The 27,794-nt window shown below is 56.8% G+C and overlaps 1 protein-coding gene across 3 annotated transcripts; it reads left to right on the top strand.

Moving 5' to 3' along the window:
- Nucleotides 1–256: 256 nt before the first annotated feature.
- Nucleotides 257–27,794, top strand: Kcnj4 (potassium inwardly rectifying channel subfamily J member 4). 3 transcript variants are annotated; one of them, XM_052748351.1, is made up of 2 exons: nucleotides 257–852; nucleotides 25,687–27,794. In XM_052748351.1, exon 2 carries the CDS (start codon nucleotides 25,726–25,728, stop codon nucleotides 27,058–27,060), a length of 1,335 nt encoding a protein of 444 aa, XP_052604311.1. In that variant the 5' UTR covers nucleotides 257–852; nucleotides 25,687–25,725; the 3' UTR covers nucleotides 27,061–27,794. The 3 variants fall into 3 exon arrangements, with proteins under 3 accessions (XP_052604311.1, XP_052604310.1, XP_052604312.1); XM_052748350.1 differs by lacking the exon at nucleotides 257–852 and adding an exon at nucleotides 6,245–6,357; XM_052748352.1 differs by lacking the exon at nucleotides 257–852 and adding an exon at nucleotides 7,081–7,181.

Genomic DNA, 27,794 nt, shown 5'->3' with positions numbered 1-27,794 from the left:
ATGGGTTTACGCACTTCACGGAGCTGTGCTTCTGAGGTGTGTGCGCTACGCTGGGAGCGTTACTCTAGGGACGGGTGTGGTTTTCTGAGACCCCCAAACGCCGTGGTCGGCCCGGCTGCTCCAGCCTGGTGCGGCGAGTCGTGAGCTGGGCCTGGCCCGGGCGGGGTTCCCACGGCAACCGCAAAGCCGCTCCCCGCGTCTCCCGAGTGACGAGGCGCGAGCCAAGACCCGGAGCCTGGATTTCTGGAGCCGAGCCACGGAGCGAGGCTGGAGAGAGATCGCGGCTGGCCAAGAGAGGAGGGGAGCGACGCAGCCTTTCGTCCTTGCGCTGGCGTCCCCGAGGGCATCCGGCAAACGCCACTCCCACTCACCCCGGCCTCAGTGTGGTCACCAGCTGCCGCCTGGGGATTCCTTCCCTGCTTTCCAGGTGGGGAGACCGAGGGCTGGGCTGCACCCCAGTGTCACTGGGTGAAGTGGGCAAAGCCGGGACCTACTCTTGGTGGCCCGCATCCCGACCGAGAACTGTGCAGAACCACGAGCATCTCCTCGGTTGGAGACCAGCCCAGTTAGTAACCTGCTGTGTGGTCTTGAAGTCCCCACTCCTCTCCAGGTCTAGGAGATGGGACATTGCCACCAATGTCTCAGAGAAGCTCTCACCAAGTGTGTGAAATAGTCACCAAGTTTAAAAGAAGGTGTCGAACTGCAAAGTGCCTTGCACATACCAAGGGCCATCTCCGTGTCTGTTCTGGTCCCGTCTGTCACTCCAGCCCCAAGGGCAGTCTCTGTGACAGCCAGCTGCACCCTGAAGTTGGGTCTCAGAACCTTCCATGCCTAGAGGTTTCAAGCCTGCAGGTGAGTCCACCCTTACCTTTTTTTCCTCAGGGCAGTTCTCCTTAGACCTAAGACACTGTGTGTCCCAGATGTAGAGGGGTTCCTGGAGGTATGGCCTTCCACCTACTCACCCACCTGTCCCCCTCCACTGTGACTGAACAGATCAAGCTCTTACTCATTGAGGTTGTCTGAAGCCCAGGACCTGCCCCCTGGACAGAGCCCATTTGGTACCCTAATACCCTTTGAGAGCCACGTGCTGGGCACATGTTTGGATGGATGTATCTGTGAGCCTGTGTGTCCTGTGTGTGCACACACGCGTGCATGCCCGTGTGCACGTGTGTGTTGGGGGGATATATACATGGGTGTGTGTCTGTGTATCTGGCATGGCAGGCCTTCGTGTATGTGCACTTTGGATGGATGTGTGTGAGTCTGTATATGTGAATGTGTGTATTTATGGCTGTGTGGAGTGTCATGTGGTATGTGTTGTTCATTCCTGGCATATGTGTTTACCGGGCATCTACGTGTGTCTTTCTGGTGCGGATGCCTATCTAGATAGGCTTGTGTGGGCTGTGCTCATGGTGTGCTCGAGTGAATGTGTGTAGCTGCTGGGATCTTAGGTGTTGTGTGTATGGGAGTGGTGTGGGGGTGTGCTGAGGGTCTTGGGAGTAGAGGCTTCTCCCTCCCTTCTCTGCTCACCTGGTGACCTTCTTCCCCAGCTAAGGACTGTGGTGGGGCCACTGGGCAGGCAACGGCCACCTCCTGCTCCCTCCACAGACCTGTGGCTGCTCAGGTCTGTGGCCACAGTTGCCACACAGAGGCTAGGTTGGATGGGTGAGCCTGGGGCCAGGGCTCATGTGACACCCCTCACTGCCTGGCCTCCTCCCCTCCCCACAGCAGGAGCAGCAGCAGGAAAGGTTGGCGGAGGGGGGCTATTTTGGGAGCATCTCCTTAGCAACAGCTGCCACTGCCGTCTGTGGCGGTTTTTCTATAGGTGCTAAAATATTCCACCCTGGTGACTGAGTGCTGGGCGGTGGGTGAGGATGGGGATTGAGGGTGGGAGAGACCCCTCCAGTCTTCCATCCCAAGGACTGGCATGCTGGCATGCTGGCCCCCCAACAGCCCTTTCCTCACTCCGGACCTCTTCTCTTGGAGCTGACAGGACTGTGGAGCTTTGAGGCAGGCCAACTCTGTCTTGATCTGATGTCTCATCTAAACAGCTGGTGGCCTCAGTTTGCCTCATCTGTGGAATAGGGTGGCTGGATTCTCAGAAACTTTCTAAGCCAAAAACAAAACAAAAAACCACCTCTGGAATCAGTAATACTGATATTTCTGAGTGCACCCCAAACCCCAACTGTCCCCACCTGTCAGCCCCTCCCCCTCCACCCTTCACCCTTCCCAGCTCTATGCACAGGCTCTTGAGGCCACTGTGGGACCTAGGAGGCCTGAGCAGGCTCCCAGAGTGGGTGGGTTAGTGAGCCCTCTGCCAACCTGGAATGATCCTTCCTTAGGACCTAGGCAGGTGCCAAATCCAGGTCCAGGCCTGGCATCTGCATTTGTTAATTCCCACTGAGCCAAGGCAAGCCACTTCCTCTCTGTACCTCAGTCTGTCTCTGCACCCGGAATCGAGAGTCCAAACCTCTGCTTCACAGAGTTGTGGGGGTCAAATGGGGGCTGTGGCACAATGAACAGACGGACACACTTCGGCATAACACTTGTTCTTCCAGACAGGTGTCCCTGGTGCTGAAGCTATGCGTTCAACACAATGCTGGGCCTCAGTCTCCCCACTGGAACGGTACCTGAAGTATAGAGTTCGTGTAGAGATTGAGGCAGTGCTTATAAGGACCTGGAACAGTGCTGGGCTGATGGGATGAGTCTGTGGAGTCTCGGACTGCCCCATCCCGCCCACCCCGTCAAGGCTACCCTATCATGCTTCTGTATTGGATGAAGACAAGTCCATTGCCTTTCAGGGCTACAGAAGACTGTCCCATTACAGATGAGGCCTCTGAAGTTGGTCCAGAAAAGATAAACAACTTATCAAGGGACACACAGGTCCTAACACCCAAACCATTTTTCCTTTCTTTCTCCAAGACCCCTTACACACACTTACACACATATGCATATACACACATATTGGCATATTATATCAAATGAGGCGTAAACTCCTGGACCATGACATGGCCTGTGGCTAGGTCTTCCTGAAGCATTCATCCATTCTCAGAACAACTGCTTACAGTGGGGAATTGTCTTATTCTTCCCACTTAATACAGGGAGACCCAGAGCAAAGAGACTACCTGCCCAGGGGCACTTGGGTGTTTACTTGATGGTGAAAAGAGGACTGTGTCTCCTGGGGTCCCTGGACCCCTCCTGGCTTGGAGCTGCCCTATCTCTTACTCCCCAGGCCTAGCCCTGCAGCTTTCCAGGGACTCAGCAGTTGCCCCATAGTGCAGTCCAAACCCATCCAGGGGACCCCAGTCCCTCCCTCAGACTTTCGTTGCCTAGTGACCTGGTGAGGGACACATAGCCCGCAAGAGAAGCTGTGGTGGGGTCTAGAGATCCCTGATTCTGTCTACCTCTCCTTTCTGCTCTCTCTTTCTCCTGCGCTCAGCCCTCCCCGGGGCAGCCAGCCACCAGGGGAGGAGGCTGCAGGTTACCAGTTGTCCCCGCATCCTGCCACTTTCAGTCCACACAGGGGTGCAGTAGATCCCAGACATCTGTCAGCTGCTAAGTGAACACTTATTTTGCTGGAAGGCGGGCGTCTATGCATAAACACACACACATGCCAGAGAACATTAGTCCTGGCTATCTGCCCGAGGGCACAGCAGGGTAAGGAGAGAGAATGGCAAATAGAACAGACACTGTGCACAGTGAAGGTCCACCGTGCTGAGGATGGCACCCAGGGGACAGCATGGGCACCTGCTGCCGGCACCCACCCACCTTCAACAGCCTGCGCACAGGGCCTGTTAGCGCTCACAGTTTGTGGACAGGTTAAACAGAATCTCACTCAAGGTCATTATGGTTTCTAAGTGCTTTCAAAGCCAGGTTGGTCTGATTTCCAAGCTTATTCAATTAGAACCCTGCTTGTGCCTACCCCAGGGGCTGGTAATCGGTGGGTCCCCAGTGCTGGCTGATTGAATGAATGGGTCCTGGCTTACTTGTGTCTTGGGGAGCGGTGCTGAGGCTGGGCTTGGAGAACAGCAGAAAGGCTCTGAAGGCAGAGAAGACCAGGGGCATTTCAGGCAGGGGGGGACACAGCATGCAGGCAGAGAGAGGTGTGAAGGCATCTGGTACGTTCTGGAATCCGTGGGAATCGGAGGACATGTGTGAATATGTGGTGTGCGGGAGCCGACAGCGTACCATACTGGGGAGTTGAGACAGGGAGAGCCCACGGAAAGACGGTTGTGTGGCCTGTGTCTTGTCCTGGGGTGTCTGCTTGGTGTAGGAGGACAAAGAGATTGGAGACTCAGGCAGTTCTCCACAAGCGTGTCCCCCCCCCCTTCAGGTCTTCCTCTCTAATCTGGACCTAGTCCTCCAGGACCAGACTCCAGCAGGTTCAAATGGTTATCTGCCTGCAAGGGTTCTAGACTCCTGCGGCCACAGAGAAGCACTTTCCTCTCGTGCTTCCTCAGAGGGCCACATCAAGGTGGTAAATGCTCAGGAAAGTGGGTGACTGGCTCCCCAGAGACTGGGAGGTGCTTCCAGAGTGTGGGACCCAGACCTGGGCTTGATAAGGGCTGGAGAGATGGCTCCACACAGGTTTGCTCCTCTAGCCGAGCACCCAAGTTGGGTTCCCAGCACCCAAATGCCAGCCCACAACTGCCTGTAATTCTAGTTCCAGGGGAGCGGACAATCTCTCCTGACAGTCACAGGCACCTGCACACACACATGTGGTGCGCATACAGTCACACGGGCCCCTGCCTACACACACACACACACACACACACACACACACACACACACACACACACAGAGGCACCTGCACTCACATGGTGCACATACACTCACACACACACACACACACACACACAGAGGCACCTGCACTCACATGGTGCACATACACTCACACACACACACACACACACACAGGCACCGGCACACACATGGTGCACACACACACACACACTCACACAGGCACCTGCACTCGTGTGGTGCACATACACACATGCACAGGCATTTGCACTCGCGTGGCGCACATACACTCACAAGGGCACCTGCACACACGTGGTGCACACACACACACAGGCACACAAACACATTCACATTAAAAAAAAAAAAAAGAAAAGACAACTCAGTAAGATGAAGAAGAAAACAGGAACGAGGGTTTGTTTGACTTCCACCCCACTGGATGACCTTTCGCGAACTTAGGGGCCTCTGTGGGTCCTCAGTCTCTGCGAACCGGAGCCTTACTAAGTGACTATTAGGATCCCTCCAAGAGCGACCTCGATCTCCTCAAGTGGGGGTGCTTAGGGCCCTTAGTTGCTAGCGCTTCGGGAGGAAATACAGACCTCCCAGGAGAGGGGTCAGGGCCAACTGGACCCCAACTGGACCGGTTCCCACCTACCCTCGCCTGGGCTCGGAGAACCCTCCCCACCTGCCCCCGGGGGCCTCGCAAACCCGGGAGCGGATCCTCGGAACGGATTCCGGGAGGAGCGCGGCAGAGCGAGGAGGAAAACCCGGGCAGGATCCGGGCGAGAACGGGACGGCGCAGCCCCCGCAAGACCCCTGCCCGAGTCGCGGGTCCCGGGAGCGAGTGGCCTGCCCGCGTGGGCTGGGCGCACCCGGAGGGCCAGGGCGGGGTCCGCCTGGGGCTGGAAGCCGGGGCGCGCGGCCTCCGCAGCGGGGCGCGGGTCACGTGTGAGGAGGGGCGAAAGTCTCCGAAGCGGGGCGCGTGCTGCGAGTTGGGAGTTCTCGGCGCGCCGCGGGCGGCGGGAGCTGGGGCTCCCGGGCGAGCCGGGGACGCGGCGGGGACCGGGTCCCAGACGGAGGGGGCGGCGGCGGGAGTGGGAGGGACGGCGACAGAGAAGGACACAGCCGGCTGAGGAAGCGGCGCGGGGCGAGCCGGGGCCGGGGCAGGGGCCGGGGCGCAGCGACGAGGTCCAGAACCCCGCGGGAGGAGGAGAAGCGGGAGCGAGACGCCGCGGCGGGGACCGTGCAGCAGGCGCGAGGTGGCCGCAGAGCCCGGCGACCCCAGAGCCGAACAGCGGGAGTGTCGCGGGGCTGTGGGTAACAGCGGGCGGTGGGGCGCCCTGGGCCCAGGGACCCCACAACCTGAGCCCGGGCTCCACGATGCTGCCGCCGGGGCAGCGCCCAGCTCTTGGCGCGGGACAACGCTGAAAGTTGCGCAGGAAGAGGCGCGGGACGGCGCGGAGACCCCGAGACCCACGGCGGCCGCCCGGGTCAGCGGCGACATCGCGGGCAGGCGGCGCCCGCGCCCCGAGCCCCGCGCCCCCGGACGCCGCCCGCCGGACTCCGCCGGGGGATGTAGCGGCCACTCGCCGCCCAGACCCTCCTCGGACCTTGCGCCCCGGGGTAAGCTCCGGCTCGCCCATCGCGAGCGCTGTCAGTCCGTGAGTCCGTCGCAATGTCTGTCTAGCCGAGGGAGTGTCTGTTTGTCCTGCCGCTCTGGCCATACCCACCCTGCGCTCATCTCTCTGACCCCGGTCCTGAAAGGTCCCTGTGTAGTCCTGTGACTTCCCCGAGTTGGCGTGCTCTGTCCATTTGGCCATTTGAGCGTCGCCTATGGGTTGCGGCTGGCAAAAGAAAGGGGATGGATGGAAGAGATTTTTGACCTCCTGCCCTGGCGATGGCCCTTCTCTGCCCCCGCCCACCTCCATGCCAGGAGCTTCAAGGCAGGTGACTTGCAGCAAGATGGGAAGGGGGTGTCTCTACTTCCCACCTCCCACCTGCAGTCTCTGTGAATGGTTCTGAGTATGACAAAAATCCCCCTTCAGCTGTGTTGAGTACCTGCCATGTGCCAGATAACCGTAGGGTAGGTGAGAGGGGTTCAGTAGATGAAGCATTTCAGGGTTTATAGTGGTGGAAACTGAGGCTGTAGAGAGAGGAAGAAATGCTTCCCCCCCCCCCCCCTTCTGCAGAGGGAAAACACAGCAAAGAGTGAGCCTTGAGCTCCAAGAGGAGAGAACTTCCCCCACCACCTGCAGAATGTTCCTTAACCAGGGTCAGCCTATTACCACCCCTCCACACACACACACAAACTATGCAGGGGAACCCAGACTTCGGGGCAGAGAGAGGTAGCCCAGAGAAGCAGACAGCAGTGCCCTCTAGGCATCAGGAAGCAGGATGGCTGGGCTTCACTGACAGACAGGGCCTCCAGAGCAGGAGAGCGCCAAGTGGTAGGTTGAGGAGGTGGGGATAAGAGGGAGTGTCTGGCCTTGGACAGAGAGGGGCTGGACCCAGGGATGCGATATCCACTCCATCCCCCACCCCCATCCAGTCCTGCATCTTCCAGGACTTGTGGGGACCCAAGAGCCCTGCATAGGCTTGACTTAGCTTCTGATGAGGAGCAAATGGGGGTGGGGGGGAGCAAGCGATTGCATGCAGTGTGGTAAGGGTAACAGCTGCTTGGCCGTGGGGCTGGAGAGTGGAGGGCTGAATCTAGAACATCCAGCTCTATTCCCCCCTTGGAAGAAGGGTCTCTTTCTGGAGTTTTCCGTGCTGGGCATCATGCCTCATACAGCACTTGGTCCAGGCTTCAGAAATGAGCCCAGCTAGCTGAGAAACCAGCATCCTGGGCAAGTGATGCTCCCCGAGCCTCTGCCAACACATCTGTGGAATGGGGACACCAGACCTGCCCCACTGACCTCCAATGGAGGGCCCTGAGCTCTGTGAGCAGAGTCCTGGTGGGCTGGAGAAAGGACTGGGCAGATGGGAGTAAGGACTCGATTTACTTTGAGGGGAAATGAGTCGCTACCGAGGGGCAAGAATATGGCTCGAAATACAGACTGATAATAATGGAGGTGTCTAGGCATTAGAGGGGGGACTTGGGAGATGTGCCTAATGATCCCTGTGTCACCTTTGAGGAAACAATTCCCTGGGGAGGGGAAAAAGCATAGAGGTGACTGGCCAGACAGAAATGTCCGTGGGCTTCTGCTGGGGTGACCTTGGGCAGTTGGCTTTTCTTCTCTGATCTCAGTTTGTACAAGCGGAAAATGGGAGTGTAGCACTGACTTGGTTGAGATGTCAGTGGCTTGCACACAGTGTCAGGGCCCTGAGAAGAGCTTGCAAAGAAAGCCAAGGCATGCAGGTTCTCAAGCATTTGTGGATCAGAGGACAAAGTCACTCTAGGATGCTGTGGGAAGATTCGGGGCTTAGGATGAGAGGGAGGGGGAGGAGGAACTGTGTGGGCTTACACAGGGCGGGCTGGTTCTTAATGTGGATCTGGGGGAGGCGGGGGCGAGTGCTAAGGGGGGTGTGAGGAGGTGGGGGCCCCCTCTGCGGGGACCACTGAGTCACGAGGACATGTAAGCGACATGACAACCAGCAACATGGTAACCAGGAAACTAGCGGTGGGAATGGAGCTGGAGCAGTGTGTCGGGGTGGGGGAGGGTGGGCTGGCAGCACCCAGACTTGGAGGGTCCCTGGTGGGTTAGGCTGGCTGGCCTGCGGGGGGGGGGGGACGGGACGCGTGCCAGGGCAGGCTAGGGAAGAAAGGGGGTGTAAGCAGAGGAAGAGGAGGCCCCCGGGGGGGTCTGCTGGGCAGGGGGGCTTCTGTGGTACCTCCCCAGGCTCCTCTTCTCCTCCACATCTCCACTTTTCATGCCTCTCCCCCTAGGATGCCAAATTTGGCTCACGCAATCTGTCGTCTCTCTTCTGAGATTGGCACGAGGACGAAAGCATTACATCAGCGCCTGATCCCCCTGCACTGGAGGAGGGAGGGGAGGACCAAGGAGCGGTCCAGGCTGGGAGGGGAAGGGCAGCAGCCAGACTCCAACTTTCTTGCCCTGTCTCTTCGTTTGCTCTTCTTACCCTAAACTTAGGTGTAGGGGGATCTGAGGCGGTGGGGAGGGGTTGTGGGGGGGGGCATGCAGAGCCTAGAGGTGGGACCAGGACTCCAGTCTTGGGGAGGTCCCGTGGCTCGGGCAGGAAGTCAGGCCCTGTTGTCCCTCTGGCTAGGTGAGGCCTGAGAGTTCTCAGGACCTGGTGTGCCATGGCCTGGCTGTGTGACCTTGGACAGATTCCTCGGTACAGAGTCCGCGTCTGTATAGCGAATGTTGGCCACTTGTAGTATTGGCGATTCCCCTGGGAGGAGGTGCCCTCTGCCACTTGGGCATTCCCAGGGCCCCAGGAGGGATCCTGTGACCTTGAACAGCAGCTCCGCTCCTTGTGCCTCCGTCTCCTCACCTGTGAAATGGGAATGGCGGAATGTTCAAAGTGACCCCACCTGGACCCTGGACATGAGTTGTGGTACAGGAAAGAAAGCAGCCCCCTGGCTCCAAAGCCACAGATGTGTAGGAGTCCTGTGGCCTTCCACATGATGGCCAGAAGTGGGGAGCAGGCCAACCTAACCACCATGGGGCCAGGTGGCATGGGAAGATGGTTTCATGCATGCTGAGACTTGGTGCTTATATCATTGGTCTGATGCTGTCATTTTACACAGAAGTGAAAACTGAGGTCCCAGGGCCACACTGATGGCCTAGGAATAGCCTAGGGGCTCCGGCTCCTGATTCTCAGCCCACTCTCGGAAGCAGGCAGACAAGAGCCAGGCAGATCAGGAGCACCCCCCCCCCTGCCTGCCCCCCACCCCCCCCGCCCCCCCACCCCCCCGGGGGGGCCTAGCTCTGGCTTTGGCCCCTCCTCTCCCTCTCCTACTTCCCTACCCATCTCCACCATCAAGGACTTTGCTCCTATGCCCTACTTGGTCTACTTAAGGGATTCCTTTAGAACTAACTCCTTTGAAAACGAACCTTAGGTTGTCCCTGTGAGGGACTAGCTGGACGTAGGGATAAACTAAAAGGTTATGGTGCATTCTAGAATATTGCTTTCTAGAATATTCCTCTCCCTGGCTGAGTTTTAGGCAGGAGATAATTTATCTAGTCGCCTCCAACAACATAACACCCCCTCAGGGATTCTCTGGGGAGGAACTCATTTTTATAGATGGGAAGATGGGTTTAGTGACAAGGACTGAGCTAGCCGGGTTGTCCCGAGTCAGCCAAACGGCCTGTTATCCTCTGGAGGCTGAGAAAGATGGGGGTACCCGAGGTTTGGCAAGAGAGTGAGCACCCTGCTCCTAATCAGGCAGAGGCTTCCTGCCCGGTGACTTTCACCTCATGCGTGACTATGAATGACATCCCCACCTCGGGGATCCTCGTATGTATGATATTCCCAAAGATGGCCAGGAGGCCATGTATATCGCTCTGCTGTCTAACTGGGGGATATACTGCCTGACCAGGTATGAGGCTAGGAGCTTCAGCAAATTCTTACCTAATCCCCTCCATTAATGATGTACTGTCCCTGTATTACAGATGGAGAAGCGGCAGCCCAGAGGGGCTGTGCTACCTGCCTAAGGTCACACAGCGAGGAAGTATGGAGGGACTGGGTTTGAGTTTAGATGGATCTGGTTCCCCGGGGGCCGTCACTGGGGCTTCCCCAGAAAGAGTGGAAAATATTCCTCCCCTGGGCTGGGGTTTGGCAGGAGATGGTCTAGTCGCCCCCACAGCCCAACACCCCCTCAGGGATCCTCTGGGGGCTCCATTCTAGAGACAGACGCAGTCATGAACCACTGGGGAGAGCTCATTTCATAGATGGGAAGACTGAGCTGGCCCAAGGTTGACCAGAGTGTCAGCGTTCAGCTAGGCATCCTGTTCTCTAGCCTGGGACTCCTTGGGTGGATGGTGACATGATGTGTGGATGTAGATTCAGAATCCTGAGATGTTGGTGGCTCCGGGCTAGTACTTCCGGGAGAAGAGTCAGGTTCTTTCATTCCACGGAGCAGAGAGAGCAGGCATGCATGGCAGGTCCTGTTTCTAGTCCTCCTGCCTTGCCCCTAGATCTCCTGCATCAGCACCATGGCCTGATGAGGTTTGAGGATGCGGAGTCAGAGACCTGTCTGGATGGAGTCAGTAACCTGCTTGTGGTTCTCTGTGTGACCTTAGGTCAGTCAATCGCCCTCTCTGAGCTTGGCCCGACCAATGAGGTGACAAAGTTCTGGGAAGAATAAAAAAAAAATCTCTATGCCCCACCCCCACCCCCGCCCAGTAGCTGCCACTAGGCTGTGTCATCTCTAAAGGCTCCTCCCTCCACTCGGGGACCCTGGGCCCTGGAAGGGGCAGGCAGGAACCCTGGGGGCTGGCATAACCTTTAAGCCTCCTCAGGCGGACTCAGTCTTCCTTGGGGTGCGTGGGGGGGGCTCTCGGGGCTCAGCCCTTCTTCTCTTTTTCATCTTTATTTTTCTCCTGCTCCCTCTTCCCTGGCGACGTGGGCTGATCGCTGCTCAAACTTTTAATTCACATGGTAATTGTAATAATAACATGGGCCGAGGCCCCTCTGCCTGTGACACCCGCAGCTGGCAGAGCCCGGCTATGAATAGAGCCTGAGTCACACACGCGCTCGGGCGCGGGCGCGGGCACGCGCTCCTGCAGGCTGCGTGCCCGCGCGCGCTTGCTCCGCTCAGGGGTGGTGGGTGGGTGGGGTGAGGCATGGGGGCAGGGGGGCTCACACTCAGGCCGGCTCTGCATCCTGACCTCCTACTCCCCAAGGCCAATGCAAGATCTGTCCCCACAGACTGCCCTCTGGTTCCTGGGTGAACCTGTGAGACACAGGGCATGGTTACTTCTCATTCGCAGAAGGGGAAATCGAGGCTGCCTTAGAGAGCCTGGCTGCTGGAAAACCTGTGGGACGGGATATGTGAGTTTTGGCTGATTCTGAGGCCCGCGGTTCTGTTTCAGGATACACAAGCCGGGGAAATGGGGGGGTGGGCTGTGGGGTTAGGTTGCTGCCCCTGCAGGTCCCTCCCCACAGCCTCCTCACAGCCGCCTCCCACCTGCGTGCAGCAGGTGCACACCAGAGCCCTGCCTGGAAGGATGGTTCTGTTGTTTGGTGACACAGAGATTGTATGTGGCAGAGAGACCTCAGACTTCGGATCCCCTGCCTCCACTTCCTGAGTGCTCAGATTACAGGTGTGAGCCCCCGTGCCTGGCTCAGACAGTGTTCGGGGCTGTTTCGTGTGCGCTCGACAGTCGCTCTACCCACGGAGCTACATCTCCAGCCCTTATAGGTTGTCTTGAGGGGGTGAGCAGAAGGTGCTGGACTTTCTATGCCGTCCCACAGTGCTCCCCAATGTCCCATGAGCACAGCACCCCGTTTTCAGGCGAGAAAATGGAAGCATGGTAATAGGATTTGTCCCAGGCCCCACAAGTATGTCCTTGGAATCAGCATATGTGCCAGCCCCAGTCCTTCCCTTAGTTGGTCTCCTGCCTCCAACCTGGCCCTGCTCCTCCTCATTGTGCCTCTCCCCACCAGTTCCTTGTCTCTTCTCTGTTGGTATCTGACCACTCCGGCCACTCCTTAGCCAGCCCATGGCCTCAGCAGAAAGGGTGAGGTGAGGGGAGGTGCCCCTGGGAGACACTGTCAGGCCCTTACAGGCTACCAGGAAAAGTGAACTTCTGTATTTCCCACCCCACTAAGAGCCACGCTGTGAGAGGTGGTGTCGTCATGGCGACCTACCCCTGAGAGCATGGGCTGGAGATGCCTGGGGGTCTGGGGGGCCCCCAGCTGGGCAGAGATGAGCGAGGCTGTGGGGATGCCGGTTGAAAGGATGGGACGGGGCTGAAGAGAAATTTCACCTCAGCGCTAGGCCTGTCTCCTATACCTTCCCTGCCTAGAGCAACTCACCCGAGACAAAGGGCCCAGAGACCACACAGCTTCGCTTGCAACCGACAAGCATTTGCCTAGTGAAAGTGGCGGAGGTGAGGCCGGTTCTGCTCTGCTCCTGAGGGCCTCCAGGGTCCCTGACACCCTTCCCCATTCCGTCAGGTACCCGTATCTCTCCATGCTCCTCTCCTGGGCAAGTCCATGGATGTTGGACAAGGGAAGACGTGGTAGGAGGAAGGCTCAGCCACTTACAACCTTTGGTGACCTTCACTAGACCACTGTCACTCTGGGAGGCCCTCTGAGCTCTGAGAAGCCAGGGCCACTGGAGGGGACATGGGTCAGTGAGGTGTGCTTAGCTTTTCCTGTGGCCTTCTCTGTTGCTGGAACAGGGATGGGAGGGGAGGGAAGAGGGACCAGGTGTCCTGTGGGGCTGGGGGTCATGCCGTCTGAAGGAGGTATCAGCGTCGGCACCAGGCTTCCTCACCTGGCCTCTTCCCACTCCACAGTGTAACTCTGCCTGTGTGGAGATGTCATTGGTCTGGGTGCAGACAGGATGGGGGTCAGCGAGGCACAGACAGAAGCCATGGCTTTCAGGAACCTTGTCTCCAGTCACTTGGTGTCTGTCCCTTCATGCCTGCTGAGCCCTGGCCCTTGCACCCCAGCTCTCTCTTCCTGTCCCCAAACCTGCTGCAGTGGGGATGAGACACTGAGTGGGCGCCAAGCCATGCAGCTGCAGATTCCAAAGCCACCTGACCTTGGAGAAGTCCTAGATGGGCACCAGGGCCATCCCCCAGACACCAGTCAGTGACTGAACAGGAGAGTAGACGGTAGAGCCAGGGCAGACAGACCAGGGTCCCGTCTCAGGGCTGCCCTGGGTCCCCAAGTCCTTAGATGAACCGTTCAGCCAGCTGAGCATCACTCCTCACAGTCAAGCGGGCTGCCTGTCCCGGGAGGTTTATGAACAACCGCTGAGTGGTACCTGCTGAGAGACAACACAGAGAGTCCCCAGAACAGAGCCGTTGAAGGGACTCAGAACCCAAGGGAACATCTTGCGGGACCTGAAGGATGGGAACCACAAACAGCCGTTGTCTCAGATTTTCACTTGGCCTTCCTGAGGCGCACGGCATCCCCTGTAATGTTCCTGCTTGCTTGCTTGGGTAGTCTAGGGATTGAACCCGAGGCCTCAAGCATGCTGTCTGCCTCCCTAGCCCCCCTCCCCACTCCCCCCCCCCCTTTCCTTTTCCTTCCTGTTTTGAGACAGGGCATCACTAAGTTGTCTAGACTGACCTTGAACTCTGCAGTGGGCTGACCTTGAATTTGTCTTCTTTCTGCCTTGGCCTCTCCAGCAGCTGTGACGACAGGCCCAGACCACCAGACTTGGCTCTGAGAGGTGCTGGCTCATCACCTTTCAGAGCAGGGCTTTTGAACGTCACAGAAGGGAAGACCTGGGTGTGGTGGTGGTTCAAGCTTGTCACCCCAGCCCTTTTGATGGGGTGAGGCGGAAGGATTGCTGCAGGGTTAGGGCCAGCATGGGCTAGGTGGTGAGTTCTGGGCCGGCAGAGTGAGATTAATAACCAAGTCACAGGCCGGGCCTGGCCTGTAGAACACTAAAACACAAGGCATGTGTGAGGGTGGGTAGCTTTTTAGGGTACCACTGGGGTGTGTGTGTGTGTGTGTGTGTGTGTGTGTGTGTGTGTGTGTGTGTGTATGTGTGCGTGCGTGTACAAGCATGCACTTGTGTGCTTATTAATAATACAGTATACCCAGCATGTTGCTTTACTCTGGGTCTTGTTTGGAGCTGAAAAGTCAGTCCTCTGGGTAGAGATCCCGAAGCTTTATGGATACATGGCTTCCTTTTCTCCCAGGCCCTTCGGCTCCTGGGGACCAAGTGCCAAGACCTCTAGGAAGCTACTGCTCTGCCTTGGAGCATCTTCCTCTCCTGTGCATGGCCGCCCACCCAGCCTGGGTCCCCAGTCCCCTGTCACCAGGGCTTTAGCCCTGCCTGAGCCATATTCCAAGCTCTGTCTTGCCCAGCTGCCCCTGCATTCTAGAACTCGTATATCTTTCCAGGGACCCTTTCTTTTTTTCTTTCTTTTTTTTTTTCCCAGGTTTTTTGAGACAGGGTCTCTCTGTGTAGCCTTGGCTATCCTGGAACCTGTAGACCAGGCTGGCCTCAACTCACAAAGATCTGCCTGCCTCCTGAGTGCTGAGATTAAAAGTGTGTGCCACCAGGCCCGGCTCAGGGGCTCAGGGACCCTTTCTTTAGCTCCTGACTATGCAGATTCTTTGAGTCCTGTCCTAGAACAAGATACTTCACAAGATCTGAGCTAAGTAGGCCCTCAGAGCTCATGGGCTTTTTTTTTTTTTTTTTTTTTTTTAAAAAAAAAAAAACATGGTTTCACTATATAGCTCTGGCTGTCCTGAAATCGCAGGGATCTGCCCTGCCTCTGCCTCCTGAGGGCTAGGACTCAAGACATGTGCCACCGCGGCCAGCTCAGAACTCATTGCTTCTCCCACAGCACGTAGTGGATACTCGAAATATCACTACTCACAGTGCACCCTCCAGAGCATAACTACAGACATGCCAGGCAGAAAGGCAGGTGCTGAGCCAGCTCAGGATACCGTTAGATGGCGAGTGAATGAATGAATGAGTGAATGAATGAATGGGCTGGCTGGAGCTGGTGGGAGGTGGTGAGAATCTATGAGTGAGCACTCAGCACTCAGCCAACAGGTAGATGTTCTTTTAGCCACAGTTCCTTGGCTGTTGCCAAACAGTGTTGGATGTGACCACGGTCCCTCACCCTCTGAGGCCTGTCTGTCTGCTGTGCCCTCTCCCCTAAGCCCTGCTCCACCTCCCAAGCCATCGTTCCCCAAGCTTCACCCAGGATACCCGTTACCCCGCTTCTCCCCAGGACATCCAGGACTGGGCTCTGTAGAGGTGGAGCAGACACTTGAGACTCGAGCTGTCCTGTCCCCTGTCTCCTCTGCTTACGGCTACTGTGCCGTGTCCTGTGGTGCAGCGGCACAGAAGGTCCCTCCTGGTCTGTGCTCGGGGCCACCTCTGCTCCCTCATTACAGCATCAAAAATAGCCTGTCACATTCTGTGACATCGCCCTGCTCGGGCCCTTCGCGGGAATTATGACAAACTGCACAGACCTCATGTCCTTGCCCCTTGTCGGTTGTGTGTGAAGGTTTACTGCATGCCAGGCTCCAGGACCCGGTGCATGGTCAAGGATGCCCAGCATGGTGGACTAGTGACATAGGGTCCATAAGGGCCGTGAGGAAGAGGAGGACATCGGGAAAGCACAGGACACGTTGGAGCCTAACGTCTCTAAATCAAAACTCCCATGGGAGGGGGCTGGGAGATAAAGAGCCACAGAATGTCACTGAGAAGGGCAGAGACCAGTGTGAAGGCCCCCAGGCAGGGCAACTTGACATGTTGGAAGGATGGGGAGAAAGGCCGTGTGGCTGTGTGGCGAGGGTTGGGATAAAGAATTAAGGGGGCAAGATCTGTGTGAGAGCAGAACCTTTTGTGGGCCCAGAGTTCGGCCTGGGGAATGTGGGGTACCCCAAAACTATAGCCGGGGAGGCCAGGAGGAGGCTGTGGCTAGGCAGGACATGGAACAGAGCATCCAGCATCCAGTCCCATGGGCCTGCCCCTCAGCTCTCTGTGAGATAAGAACAGGACCACCACAGCTTGGAATGAGGACCAGAGCATGGCTGGTGCCTGACCGGAGTGTTCCCTGAACATGTTCTCCCCCTGCCCTTAGGTTCTGGGGGTGAGGGAGGGCCAGGGCTTAGGCCTGAACCAGCCTGGGAGGGCTCACAGACTGAGTAGAAGGCGGGAGGCAATGGGCACCTCTTAGCCATCTAGCAGACACTCAGAGCGAGTCTGCTCTGAGGGAGATGTGGCTGCTGGTATTTTAAGGCTCAGGACTAGATGAGATCACGGGCGGGGGGGGGGGGGGGACTGCAGAGGAGCTGAGGAGGGGGGTCAGTGATGGAGGGAGGCTGCTGGCTGCTGGCGGTGATTGGTGGCTGAACCTGTGCCCCCAGGGTATGTGGCTTATAGAAGTGGGAGGAGGCAGGGCAGCCTGAGAGGGGCTCTCAGGCCTAAAGGATTCAGGAGCAAGATGGGGGACTAATCACTGGCTCCCTCAGAGGAGCCCTCGGCGGCAGAGGGGAGAATGGGAGGCACATGTCGCGCCCTGTAAGAAGGGCTTTTATGGGCTGGGGAGATGGCTTGTTGAGGTAAAGCGCTTGCAATGAAAACAGGAAGCCCTGAGTTCAGATCCCCAGACCCTGTGTAAAATGCGGAGTGTGGCGTGTGCTTGTAACCCCAGCACTGTGTGTATGGAGGGGGGCGGGGGGGGCAGAAACACGCAGATCTTGGGACCTGCTGGCCAGCCAGTACAGTCAAAATGTCGAGCTCCGGGTTCAGTGAGAGACTGTCAAGAAAGAAAGTAGAGGGTGGCTGAAGAGCCCTGAAGTCAGCCTCCGGCCTCCCCGGGCCACAGGCCCTCGCAGGACTTAGGAGAGTGCGTGCCCACGCACAGGCACACACTCACGGATACCACAGGACGGCTGCATCTTACAGTTTACAGTCTCTGCCCTCTGCACGTCACAGTCCACACCCCTTGCGCTGGTTATCTCTGCAGCATGCCTGCACAGTGGGTGTTATTCTTCCCCCCATTTTGTAAAGGAGACTTAGGGAAATTAAGGTGTGTCCCCCAAGACCCCACAGCCCCTGGGGGATGTGCTCTTAGGGCTGTCCGGGGTCATACTATTTGTTGAGGACCTTATGGGTGCCGTGGACCCCTCTGACCAACACACATACGTCCAATGCTAATTTTAAAACTCACGGGTATTTTCCATAGGTGATACACCCGTATGCTTCTAAAATTAAAAGACAAATGAAAAAAAAAAAAAACAGTGAGTATTCCCCCACCCTCCTCCATCCCCAGCCACCTGCTTCCCATCCCGAGAAGCAGCCAGTGCCACCAGTTTCCTGGGTCTCCATCCAAACAGAGGAGAGAAGCAAATATGTGTAGCTATAAACTCCTCTCCCTTTTCACACGAGGCAGCGGCTCTACTCACCGATCATTGCTGCTGCCTCCCCCCCCCCCCACTTAAAAATACATCTTACAGACCCACAAGGCTCCCAAAAGGGGCTGTCTCCTTGGCTTCCGTGGCATGACTGCTGCGTGGTGCCTCTCTCATGGATGGGCAGCTGGATGCTTCCAAGTGCACTTCAACAAGGAAGGCCGCCTGCCTCACTCTCGAGTGTGTGTGTGTGACTGTGTGATGGTCCCCAGCTGTGAGAAGGTTCTGTCATCAGTGCCCCAGTGCCCTCTGGCTGGGCAGAACCACCCAGAGGGAAGGAGGAGGTGGGGAGGGGCACCAGCCTAGCTCTGAATCCCACCCCGCCTCTTGTATCATTTCTTGTTTCTCTCTCTCTCTCTCTCTCTCTCTCTCTCTCTCTCTCTCTCTCTCTCTCTCTCTCTCTCTCTCTCTCTCTCTCTCTCTCAGACAGGGTCTCACTGTGTAGCCTTGGCTAGCCTGGAATGCTTTATGTAGACCAGGCTGGCCTTGAACTCCTAGAGATCTGCCTGCCTCTGCCTCCCAAGTGCTGGCATTGAAGACATACACCACCACTCCCAGTTGTTATTTTCACTGTTTTGGGGTGGAGTTTCACATAGCCCAGCCTGGCCCGGAATTCACTATAGAGCCCAGGATGACATTGAACTCTTGATCCTTCTGCATTTACCTCCCACGTGCTGAGATTGCAGTCATGTGTTAGGCTGGTGCCTCTTCTGTAGGTGGTGCCTGCTGGGGCAGCCTGTGCCCTGAGAGGGGACAGCAACATCCACTCTTCAAAGCTCTAGGGATCCCTGGGCCTCCCCTCCCCCACCCCAACTATGGGGTCTTTTTGCTGAGATCCAGGGACAAGGCAGTGGTGGTATGGGTGGGTAATAAACAAGAGCCTTCAAACCTACCCAGGTGGGTGACAGGGACAAGGTCAATGTGGGCTCTTCAAGGTCACCGTCCAGCCTCTTCTCTCTTTCCAGCCTTGGGGAGATGAGCTCAGTGGACTGAGTGGGTCCGGGAGTCACCCGGCCTGAGCTCCCTGCTGTGAGGCTGTGGGTGAGTCCTAGACCCTCTCTCGCCTCTGTCCATTCACACCTGGCCACATGCTCTACGTGGTCATCCAGGAGTTCTGGAGCCCAGCAGCTGAAGACCGATGGACAGCTCCATCTGCAGGGCCCACGGTCACCTACTCCGTTACCTGGCTACCCACTACCAAACCCTCTGGGCTTTATCCAGAGTGTTCCCAGGCCCCTTCCTTCTCTCCAGTTCCACATTTCTTGCTTCTCTGCTCTCCTCACCCTACCCCCCCACCCCCCACCCCCGCACCATACCTGGAGGCCAGCCTAAAGCATATTGTCAGGATCCTAGACCTCACAGGTGGGTGTGACCGGGGACACTTTAGGGATGCTTGAGTCCAAGCTGGAATGTCTATCTCTATGTAGCCCAGGTTGGCCTCAGACTCCAGGCTGCTTGAAAACCTTCTGTGTCTTGGTTTTTCGACTTCTAAATCAGGAAGGATGACGGGGCCTTTTCTGAGGTCACCATGAGGCTGAGAGGAATCGATCGGCAAAAAGCACTCAGAATGACTCCTGCTCAGAGTGAACGCCTGCTAAATGCTCAGTGCAGATCCTGCAACATGATAGTGCTGGCTGGGGGGGGGGGGTGGTGTGCAGAGGGATTCCAGGGTCTGGAGGAAGGCAGCATGGCTTTGCACTGTGTGCTATGCGTTTTGGTGACATCAAGGCCACCCTGCACCTACAGATGTGTTGCTGTGCTCCTTCTGTCGGTGGAGATGCTGAGGCTGAGCTGTGAGTGATCCTTCTGGAGCTTACCTGGCAGAGTCCAGACTGTGTGGTTTGATTCTGGGGCCCCTGCTCTCACCCACTTGCTCTCAGGGCAGTGGATGACAGGCCGTGTGAGATGTTGTGGGTGGGTCCTGGATTCTCTATCTGAGATTCCTCCTTGGATCCCTGAGCAGGGGTGTTCCGTCTCCGAGTGACACACACTCACAGGTGTCACTTACCCTGTGCGGGTATGGGCTGAGTGCAATCCTGGTTATTCTCTTGGCAATCCTAGGCAGTGAGATCCATAATAAGCTTTACCTGCCGATGAGGCATGCGGAGAACAGAGAGGTGAAGCACCAGGAAGTATCTGGCCTGAAGTCACCTAGAAGGTGATCTGGAGGGACTGGAGAAAATTCAGTCAGTTAGGTGCTTGCCTGGCAAGTGTGAGACCTTGCGTTTGATCCCCAGAACTCACGTAACGTGCTGGGTGTAGTGGGTATTCGTGATTTCTCACATTCGCTGGACGTGGTGGCACATGTGCGTAACCTCGGTGCTGGGGAAGTAGAGACAGGATTCTCGGGGCTCACTGGACAGCTTGCCCAGCCTATCTGTTGAGCCGCAGGCCCAATAAGGGACCCTGTACAGAGAAGGTGGACGGTATTTCTGAGGATGACATTCAGGGTTGTCTTCTGCCTCCCGTGCAGTGTGTCCACATAGAATAAAGATTTTGGGGTGTTATTGTTGGGAGGGAAAGATGGAGATGAAGGAATCAGATCATCCAGGGTCAGAGGTACAGGGTAGGAGCCTGCACAGGGTCATGCCTTTCGGCCCCCCACCCCACATTTTTTTCTTTTGAGACAGAGTCTCCCTGTATACCCCTGGCTGGCTTGGAACTCGATATATAATCCAGGCTGGCTTTAAACTCCTAGAGATCTACCTGCCTCTGCCTCCAGACTGCTGAGACTGAAGTTTTGTTCTTCCATGCCTTCCTGAGGCATGCACTCAGCTGCCTGGAGCCTGAGTCCCTCTCCCGCTGCAGAGGCCCATGTGTTGGACTGGAAAGGCCTCCCCACTTAGCCTGGGAGCCTCAGAGCTGGAGTACAGGTCGGTCTTGAAATCTCAAGGGGCCGGGCGGTGGTGGCGCATGCCTTTAATCCCAGCACTCGGGAGGCAGAGCCAGGTGGATCTCTGTGAGTTCGAGGCCAGCCTGTGTACAGAGTGAGATCCAGGACAGGCACCAAAACTGCACAGAGAAACCCTGTCTCGAAAAACAAACAAACAACAACAAAAAACCCAGAAATCTCAAGGGTTGGGATAGGAGTTGCTGATGTGAATTCCCCATTTTTTTCTGGAGGCAGGACCTCACTCCCACTGCCTGCCTGAGGCTCAGGGGACTAACAGCAAGGAGTTCCTTCTCTTCATTGTCTTATACAGCCTGCATGTGCCCCTCTTGCCAGGGAGCTGTGAAGGGTCCCCACTTTACAGGCAGCAGTGGGTGAGCCTGGCCAGAACACCTCTGTGGTACAGTCAAGACAGAAGTTCTCGCCCAGCTCTTGTTCGGTGTCCCCGAGGCACTGCTCTTTGTCACCACTCACCTGCCACCCTTGGAGTCTTGCCTGCAGCACCCTGAGGGCCCTTCCCACCATCAGGTGTGTCCCCAGTGGAGTGGTTCTCAAAATCATCCTAACGCTGGCCTGCTGAAGTCGGTACTATGACCGTGTGCAGGTAGGGAGAGGAGAGCGGACGTCTTCGAGCCCAGGTCTTGCCATCTCCAGCACGAGGATGCAGCCAACAAGTCATTTTCATAGTTGATCTGAAGCTAAATGGGGAGGAGACAGCAAGGGTGAAAGGGCACAGAGGAGGTGGGGCAGCCTGAAGGTTAGTGAGGCAGGGCGGTGAGGGAGGGGGAGGGGACTTGAGAACCAAAGGCCTTGATCCCAGAGGAAGCAGGCTGAGCGGAGCATCACAACAGATAAAAGAGGCCAGAAGAAGCCAGGGGCCAGGGTGAGCAGGGCCAAAGGTGAGCTGGGGACCCAGAGGTGCCAGATTGAAGTGGGAGTCCTACCTTGTCGCTCCTGCTGTGCAACCCCCAGGCTCATCTCCCCAGCTCCGCAGCCTACGGTTCCCCAGATGGGGAACAGCAGCCAGAACCCCCTTGTGTTTCAGTAGCTGCTTAATAAATATATGTTAGCTGAACAAAGACACAGCCTTACCCCGGTGAGACAGGCAGGCCACGCCTGATGTGGAGTCTGCACTTCCAGAGCGTTCTGTCTCTCAAACGCTTCAGAGACAGGGCCCTGAGACTGAGGTGTGAGACCTCCAGTGAAGCCTGTCACCTCCCATGTTGTCTCACCGACAGCAGTGACCTAGAAGATTCATGATAGGCTAAAAAGCCCTGGCAAGATGGCTGTCCCCAAGCATGACTTCCACTGTCCTCTGCCCATCTGCTATTGGGGCTTGCAGGGCCAAAGGGAGGTTGCCAGGGAGGTAACCCCACAGCACCTGGTCACTCTTTCTGTCACGGGTAGTCAGGATGTGTGTGTGGGTGAATGGCTAGGAATGGTTGTCCTTCCAGCCCCTGGGGTTCCTAAAGGAACCTTTGCCACTAGACACAACCGCAGGATTCAATCGGAGTAAGGGCAGAAACTCTGTCTCCCATGCTCAGGTTGCTGGACTGGCAGCCTGCTCTTGGGGGCTGTGGGAAACCCTTCCCCTGCTTCTACTGTTTTCTTCAAGTTCCATGACCTCAAAAAGCCCAAGACAAGCTGGAGGACTGGTGGCCCCAGGCTTGGGGAATGATACAAAGCAGAGAAAGGGAAGGATTTGCCTGGGGTCCCTCCACAAGGTGTTGCAGAAGGGTCCAGCCTCCTTCATTCATACAGCCAGCATCCTTTAGTCCACGTGATGGACAGGACGGAGACTGGTCCCCGGCCTTCCAGGAGAGTACAGGCTGGGGTAATCCTCTGCTTGGACAAGCAGGGCTCTCCTTTTTTAAAAGTAAATTCTACTCAAAGGAGGAAGATGCTGACCCGTGCTCTGTGTCCCCTCCTGTCATCTGTGTCCCTTCTCTTTTGAGCTTTCCCTCCAGCCTCTCTCTTTCCCCCAGAAACCCCATGTGGTCAGAGAAAGATCTTGGCCATGCCCATGTAGCCGTCCCATGGACAAATGCCCAGCTGACACTGTTCACTGGAGAGATGTGCACTCAGCCCACACACGGTCAGGTGAGCTTCACATCTCTACTGAATGGGCCCGTGGCGGCCACAGCAGCTGCCTGTTGGAGCAGGAGGCTGGACTGACCTCACACAGCTACTCCTTGCTGTACCCAAGGGGACATATCTGGGGAGCCAGCTTTCCTGAGCACTGGGATGAGCATCTTCCCTCATCTTCACCCTTAATCAGAGCCCCTGGCAGTGCTAAGGGAGGGAACTCCCTGAACTACTCACCCCAGACCCCCTTGTGAGAAGGGACCCCACAGTGAACCATCTCCAAAGCATAAGTGGGCTGGTCCTACCAGCAGAGTCAGAGGGTCCTGTCCTCAGTACCGTGGGAGGCAGGCCCTCCTTGGACACCTAGTGGCATTCATTCATCAAAATGGCACCATTTTTTTTTTTTTTTTTTTTTTTTTTTTTTGGTTTTTCGAGATAAGGTTTCTCTGTGTAGCTTTGCGCCTTTCCTGGAACTCACTTGGTAGCCCAGGCTGGCCTCAAACTCACAGAGATCCACCTGCCTCTGCCTCCCGAGTGCTGGGATTAAAGGCGTGCACCACCACCGCCTGGCTAAAATGGCACTTCTTATCCTCCGCCTCTCTTGCAGAGGTTCAGGCTATGCTTCAGGTCCTACCAGCAGAGTCAGAGGGTCCTGTCTTTGGTACCGTGGGAGGCAGGCCCTCCTTGGACACCTAATGGCATTCATTCATCAAAATGGAACTTCTTATCCTCTGCCTCTCTTGCAGAGGTTCAGGTTATGCTTCAGAGCCTGTCATGGTGGGGTTAGTACCCGTTTTTTCCTGGCTTCAGTCCTCCAGAGAGAAGGGACAAAGAGCCGAAGGTCTGTCTTTCCAAATATCAGGGAGGGTGTGAACAACCTGGTCAGGGCAGTCCCGCCTGCATCATTCTGAGACCCTCAGTGGCTCCTTTCCATGTCTGGGCCTCCTTGGCCTCAGCTATAAAACAATGGTCATGGCTCCCTGTGTTCCCTAACTGTGTCTTTGGTGCAGATGAAGGAGTTGGGGGCCGTTCAGTGGCAAGGGAACCCCGGCTACTGAATGCTTTGAAGGGCCAGTCTTGAATTCCAGCTCCTACCCCAGAAGTCTCATGTTCCAGGTCAGGAAGCTAAGGTCCAACCAAATCACATGGCAGGTCTGGGACTTTGACCGAGGAAGCCCCTTGGGGTGGGGTGGGGGAGAGAAGCAGGGTTGGATAGGGTAGCTGGGGGAGGGAGACTCTGGAGAAAGAGGCAGGGGAAAGGGCTGTTGATATCTAAATTATAGCATTGGCGCGCACCGGTTGCTGCGGCAACCAAGTTGTCCTGAACCAGGGAAGTGTGTAAACATTGCCACAGATGCACAATTAGACCAGGAAGAATAGAACAGAAAATAGAAGCTTCCAGACTTATATAATTCTAGGCCAAGATGTTATCGGGAACCCAGGCTGGGTCCTGGCCCTGCCGGCCTCGGGTCCGAGACTGTACCAGCAGCACCTGTGCTCAGACCTCAGTGGCAGGGAGCACAGAAAAGAGTGTGCCCTCTGTGTGGGTCCAGCTGGTGGGCACACCACGTGGGCGTGACAAGCCTCTGCTGGAACAGCTGGCAACCACGGTCAGGCCCGCCTGCCTCTCACAGGCGCCCAGCAAGTGGGGAGCAGCAGGGTGGTGGCTTTGTCTTCCAGGGTCTCGTAAGGTAGGGCTTTCAGTCCTCAGTTTGCAGATGAGAACACTGAGGCTTGGAGGAAGGACACGGAGTGGTCGGAGGTGGGTAGGAGGAAAGAGCGGTAATTGCCTCATCTCTACCCAATCTTCATCCCGGAGCTCCTGGAAGGTGATGCCTCCTGACCTGGATCCACTGTCTTCCCAGAAGGCCACTCTTCCTCTTTCAGCCCGCTGCATGTACCCATACAGGGACAGAAGTGCCAGGCTCTCCCTTCTTCTGTCTTGGTCAGCACACTGGATACTCTGTCAGCCCCTGTTCTGCTCCCAGCAAGTCTGGGGATAGGACAGGAATCTGGGGATCAATGGCACTGTCTGGGGACACTCACCCCATGGTAATTGTTAGCCACAGGGAGCTCTGAGCATTTGCAAAACCAATGTAGATGAAGAGCTGAAATGTAATGAATTAGAATAAACCAGTAACTCTAGGTGGCCGATGCAGAGGCTCTATGCTGGGAGGCAAATGGGTATCAAACTCCAGGCATGCAGGACACAGAGTCAAGATGAACATCAGGACAGGAGTGTGGCTTAGTGGTTGAGTGCTTGCTCGATGTGCCCAAGGCCCTGGGTTCCAACCCTGGCACCACCAAAAATAAAAAGAGCTTGGCAAGATGGCCTAGCTTGCTGTACAAGCCTGACAGACTGAGTTTGAGCCATGGAACCCACGGCGGAAAAAAGGGAGCTGACTCCTGAAAGTTGTCCTCTGTCTTTGACACACACCAAGGCAAGTGTTCCCCCCTCCCACGAATAATAATGATGATGATGGTAATAATAATAATAAGTGGAAGGTGAGTGTAGTGGTACACCAGTTTGGTTCCACATTTGGGAGGCAGAGGCAGGCAGATCTCTGAGCTTGAGGCCAGCCCGGTCTACATAATGAGTTCCAGGTAAGCCAAGGCAACATGGTCAAGACCCTGCTTCAAAACCAGAAAAAAGAAAAGACACAGATGTAGAAGCTTCCAGAGCAGTGGCAAGCTGGAAGGGCCACATTGAGCAGCTGGGATTAGGACCTGGATCCTATTCTTCCTTGGGGAAACCCTGGTCCACAGGGGGTTGGATCAGCCTCAGGGACACAAACTTGACTTAGTTTTCCATAATGACCCTCTGCCACACCCCCCTGATCCTCAAAGAAAGTCTTGAGGCCCCGTGTAGACTTCTCTGGTCCTGAGAGTCTGGTAGTCTCTTCCGTAGCCCCTCGCTCGCCAGCACCTCACCTGTCCCTTGTTCTCCACAGGCCCTGCATCTCCCCAGGTGACCACGCCGGCCTCAGGTCATGCACGGACACAGCCGCAACGGGCAGGCCCATGTGCCCCGGCGGAAACGCCGCAACCGCTTTGTCAAGAAGAACGGCCAGTGCAACGTCTACTTCGCCAACCTGAGCAACAAGTCCCAGCGTTACATGGCGGACATCTTCACCACCTGTGTGGACACGCGCTGGCGCTACATGCTCATGATCTTTTCCGCGGCCTTCCTCGTCTCCTGGCTCTTCTTCGGCCTCCTCTTCTGGTGCATTGCCTTCTTCCACGGTGACCTGGAGGCCAGCCCCTCGGTGCCTGCTGCAGGAGGCCCGGGGGGCAATGGCGGGGCAGCCCCGACGGCCCCCAAACCCTGCATCATGCATGTGAACGGCTTTTTGGGAGCCTTCCTGTTCTCGGTGGAGACCCAGACGACCATCGGCTACGGGTTCCGGTGTGTGACGGAGGAGTGCCCGCTGGCCGTCATCGCGGTGGTGGTCCAGTCCATCGTGGGCTGTGTCATCGACTCCTTCATGATCGGCACTATCATGGCCAAGATGGCACGGCCCAAGAAGAGGGCACAGACGCTGCTCTTCAGCCACCATGCGGTCATCTCGGTGCGCGACGGCAAGCTCTGCCTGATGTGGCGCGTGGGCAACCTACGCAAGAGCCACATCGTGGAGGCCCACGTCCGCGCTCAGCTCATCAAGCCCTACATGACCCAAGAGGGCGAGTACCTGCCTCTGGACCAGCGGGACCTCAACGTGGGCTATGACATAGGCCTGGACCGCATCTTCTTGGTGTCGCCCATCATCATCGTGCATGAAATTGATGAGGACAGTCCGCTGTACGGCATGGGCAAGGAGGAGTTGGAGTCGGAAGACTTCGAGATTGTGGTCATCCTGGAGGGCATGGTGGAGGCCACGGCTATGACCACGCAGGCCCGCAGCTCCTACCTGGCCAGTGAGATCCTGTGGGGTCACCGGTTCGAGCCCGTGGTCTTTGAGGAGAAGAGCCACTACAAGGTGGACTACTCACGGTTCCACAAGACCTATGAGGTGGCTGGCACGCCCTGCTGCTCGGCCCGTGAGCTGCAGGAGAGCAAGATTACGGTGCTGCCCGCCCCGCCGCCCCCTCCCAGTGCCTTCTGCTATGAAAATGAGCTGGCCCTCATGAGCCAGGAGGAAGAGGAAATGGAAGAGGAAGCGGCTGCTGCAGCAGCCGTGGCTGCAGGCTTGGGCCTGGAGGCGGGTTCCAAAGAGGAGGCAGGCATCATTCGGATGCTTGAGTTTGGTAGCCATCTGGATCTGGAGCGCATGCAAGCCACCCTCCCGCTGGACAATATTTCCTACCGCAGGGAGTCTGCCATCTGACCTCCAGACCCTGCCCTCCTCTATTCCTGCAAGGGCCTCTGCCAGGGGTGGGGTGCCAGGACCAGCCTCCTGCTCTCAGGACAGAGTTGAACCTGGCTCCGTGGAGTTGGAGGAAGGTGGGGCTTCAGAGACTGGGAGATCCTTTCCTGTTGACTGCAGAGCCCAGGACTGGGAAGGACCCAGGTACTCAGCCCTGCTGGCCTGAGCCCTGCCCCCTGGCACCTCCCCACAGGTGGCTCTGGGTCCCCGGACCTTCCACCCTTTCCCCACTGACCCTTCAAGGATCTACTCCTTCCGCTCTCAGGACCTTGGGGAAGGCGGCTGGACTGCTGGGGGCGGGTGGGCATCACGGGGGTTCTGGGTGGGCAGGGTGGGTCTGGGGAGGGGAAGGGGTGTGTTTCTTTTGCATGACTGTGGTCTGTGCTCTTGACTCTCTTTTGTAAATATCTATCAATGGAAGAGATGGAGACACAAGTCCACCTCTGCCCATTTCTACCTGGGGGACAGAGAAGTCACCGTTCCTCTCTGTGCACCCCTACCTACCCGGCCCAGCCCCAGCCCTACCCAGCTGGCTGGTCCCTTGAGACCCTTGAAGCCAGCTCTGTATGGTGTTGGGTTTGGTTTCAGAGGGGACCCCAGAGGTGGGATGAATACCCTCCCTCCTTGCAGTCCCTCCAGTCCTCAGATTAATGATGGCATTTGTAACTATTTTTAATAAAGCATATGGTCCACTA

Source organism: Peromyscus californicus, unplaced genomic scaffold, assembly GCF_007827085.1.
Source record: "Peromyscus californicus insignis strain IS unplaced genomic scaffold, ASM782708v3 Scaffold_20__1_contigs__length_68692818, whole genome shotgun sequence".
NCBI classification, from domain to species: Eukaryota; Metazoa; Chordata; class Mammalia; order Rodentia; family Cricetidae; genus Peromyscus; species Peromyscus californicus.
The sequence above is the reverse complement of the archived record's forward strand: the minus strand, read 5'-3'. Positions and strand labels throughout refer to the sequence as shown.

Bases quoted from the DNA above. Each gene is read 5' to 3' on its own strand.
- Kcnj4 (XM_052748351.1), top strand. From the start codon at position 25,726: ATGCACGGACACAGCCGCAACGGGCAGGCCCATGTGCCCCGGCGGAAA.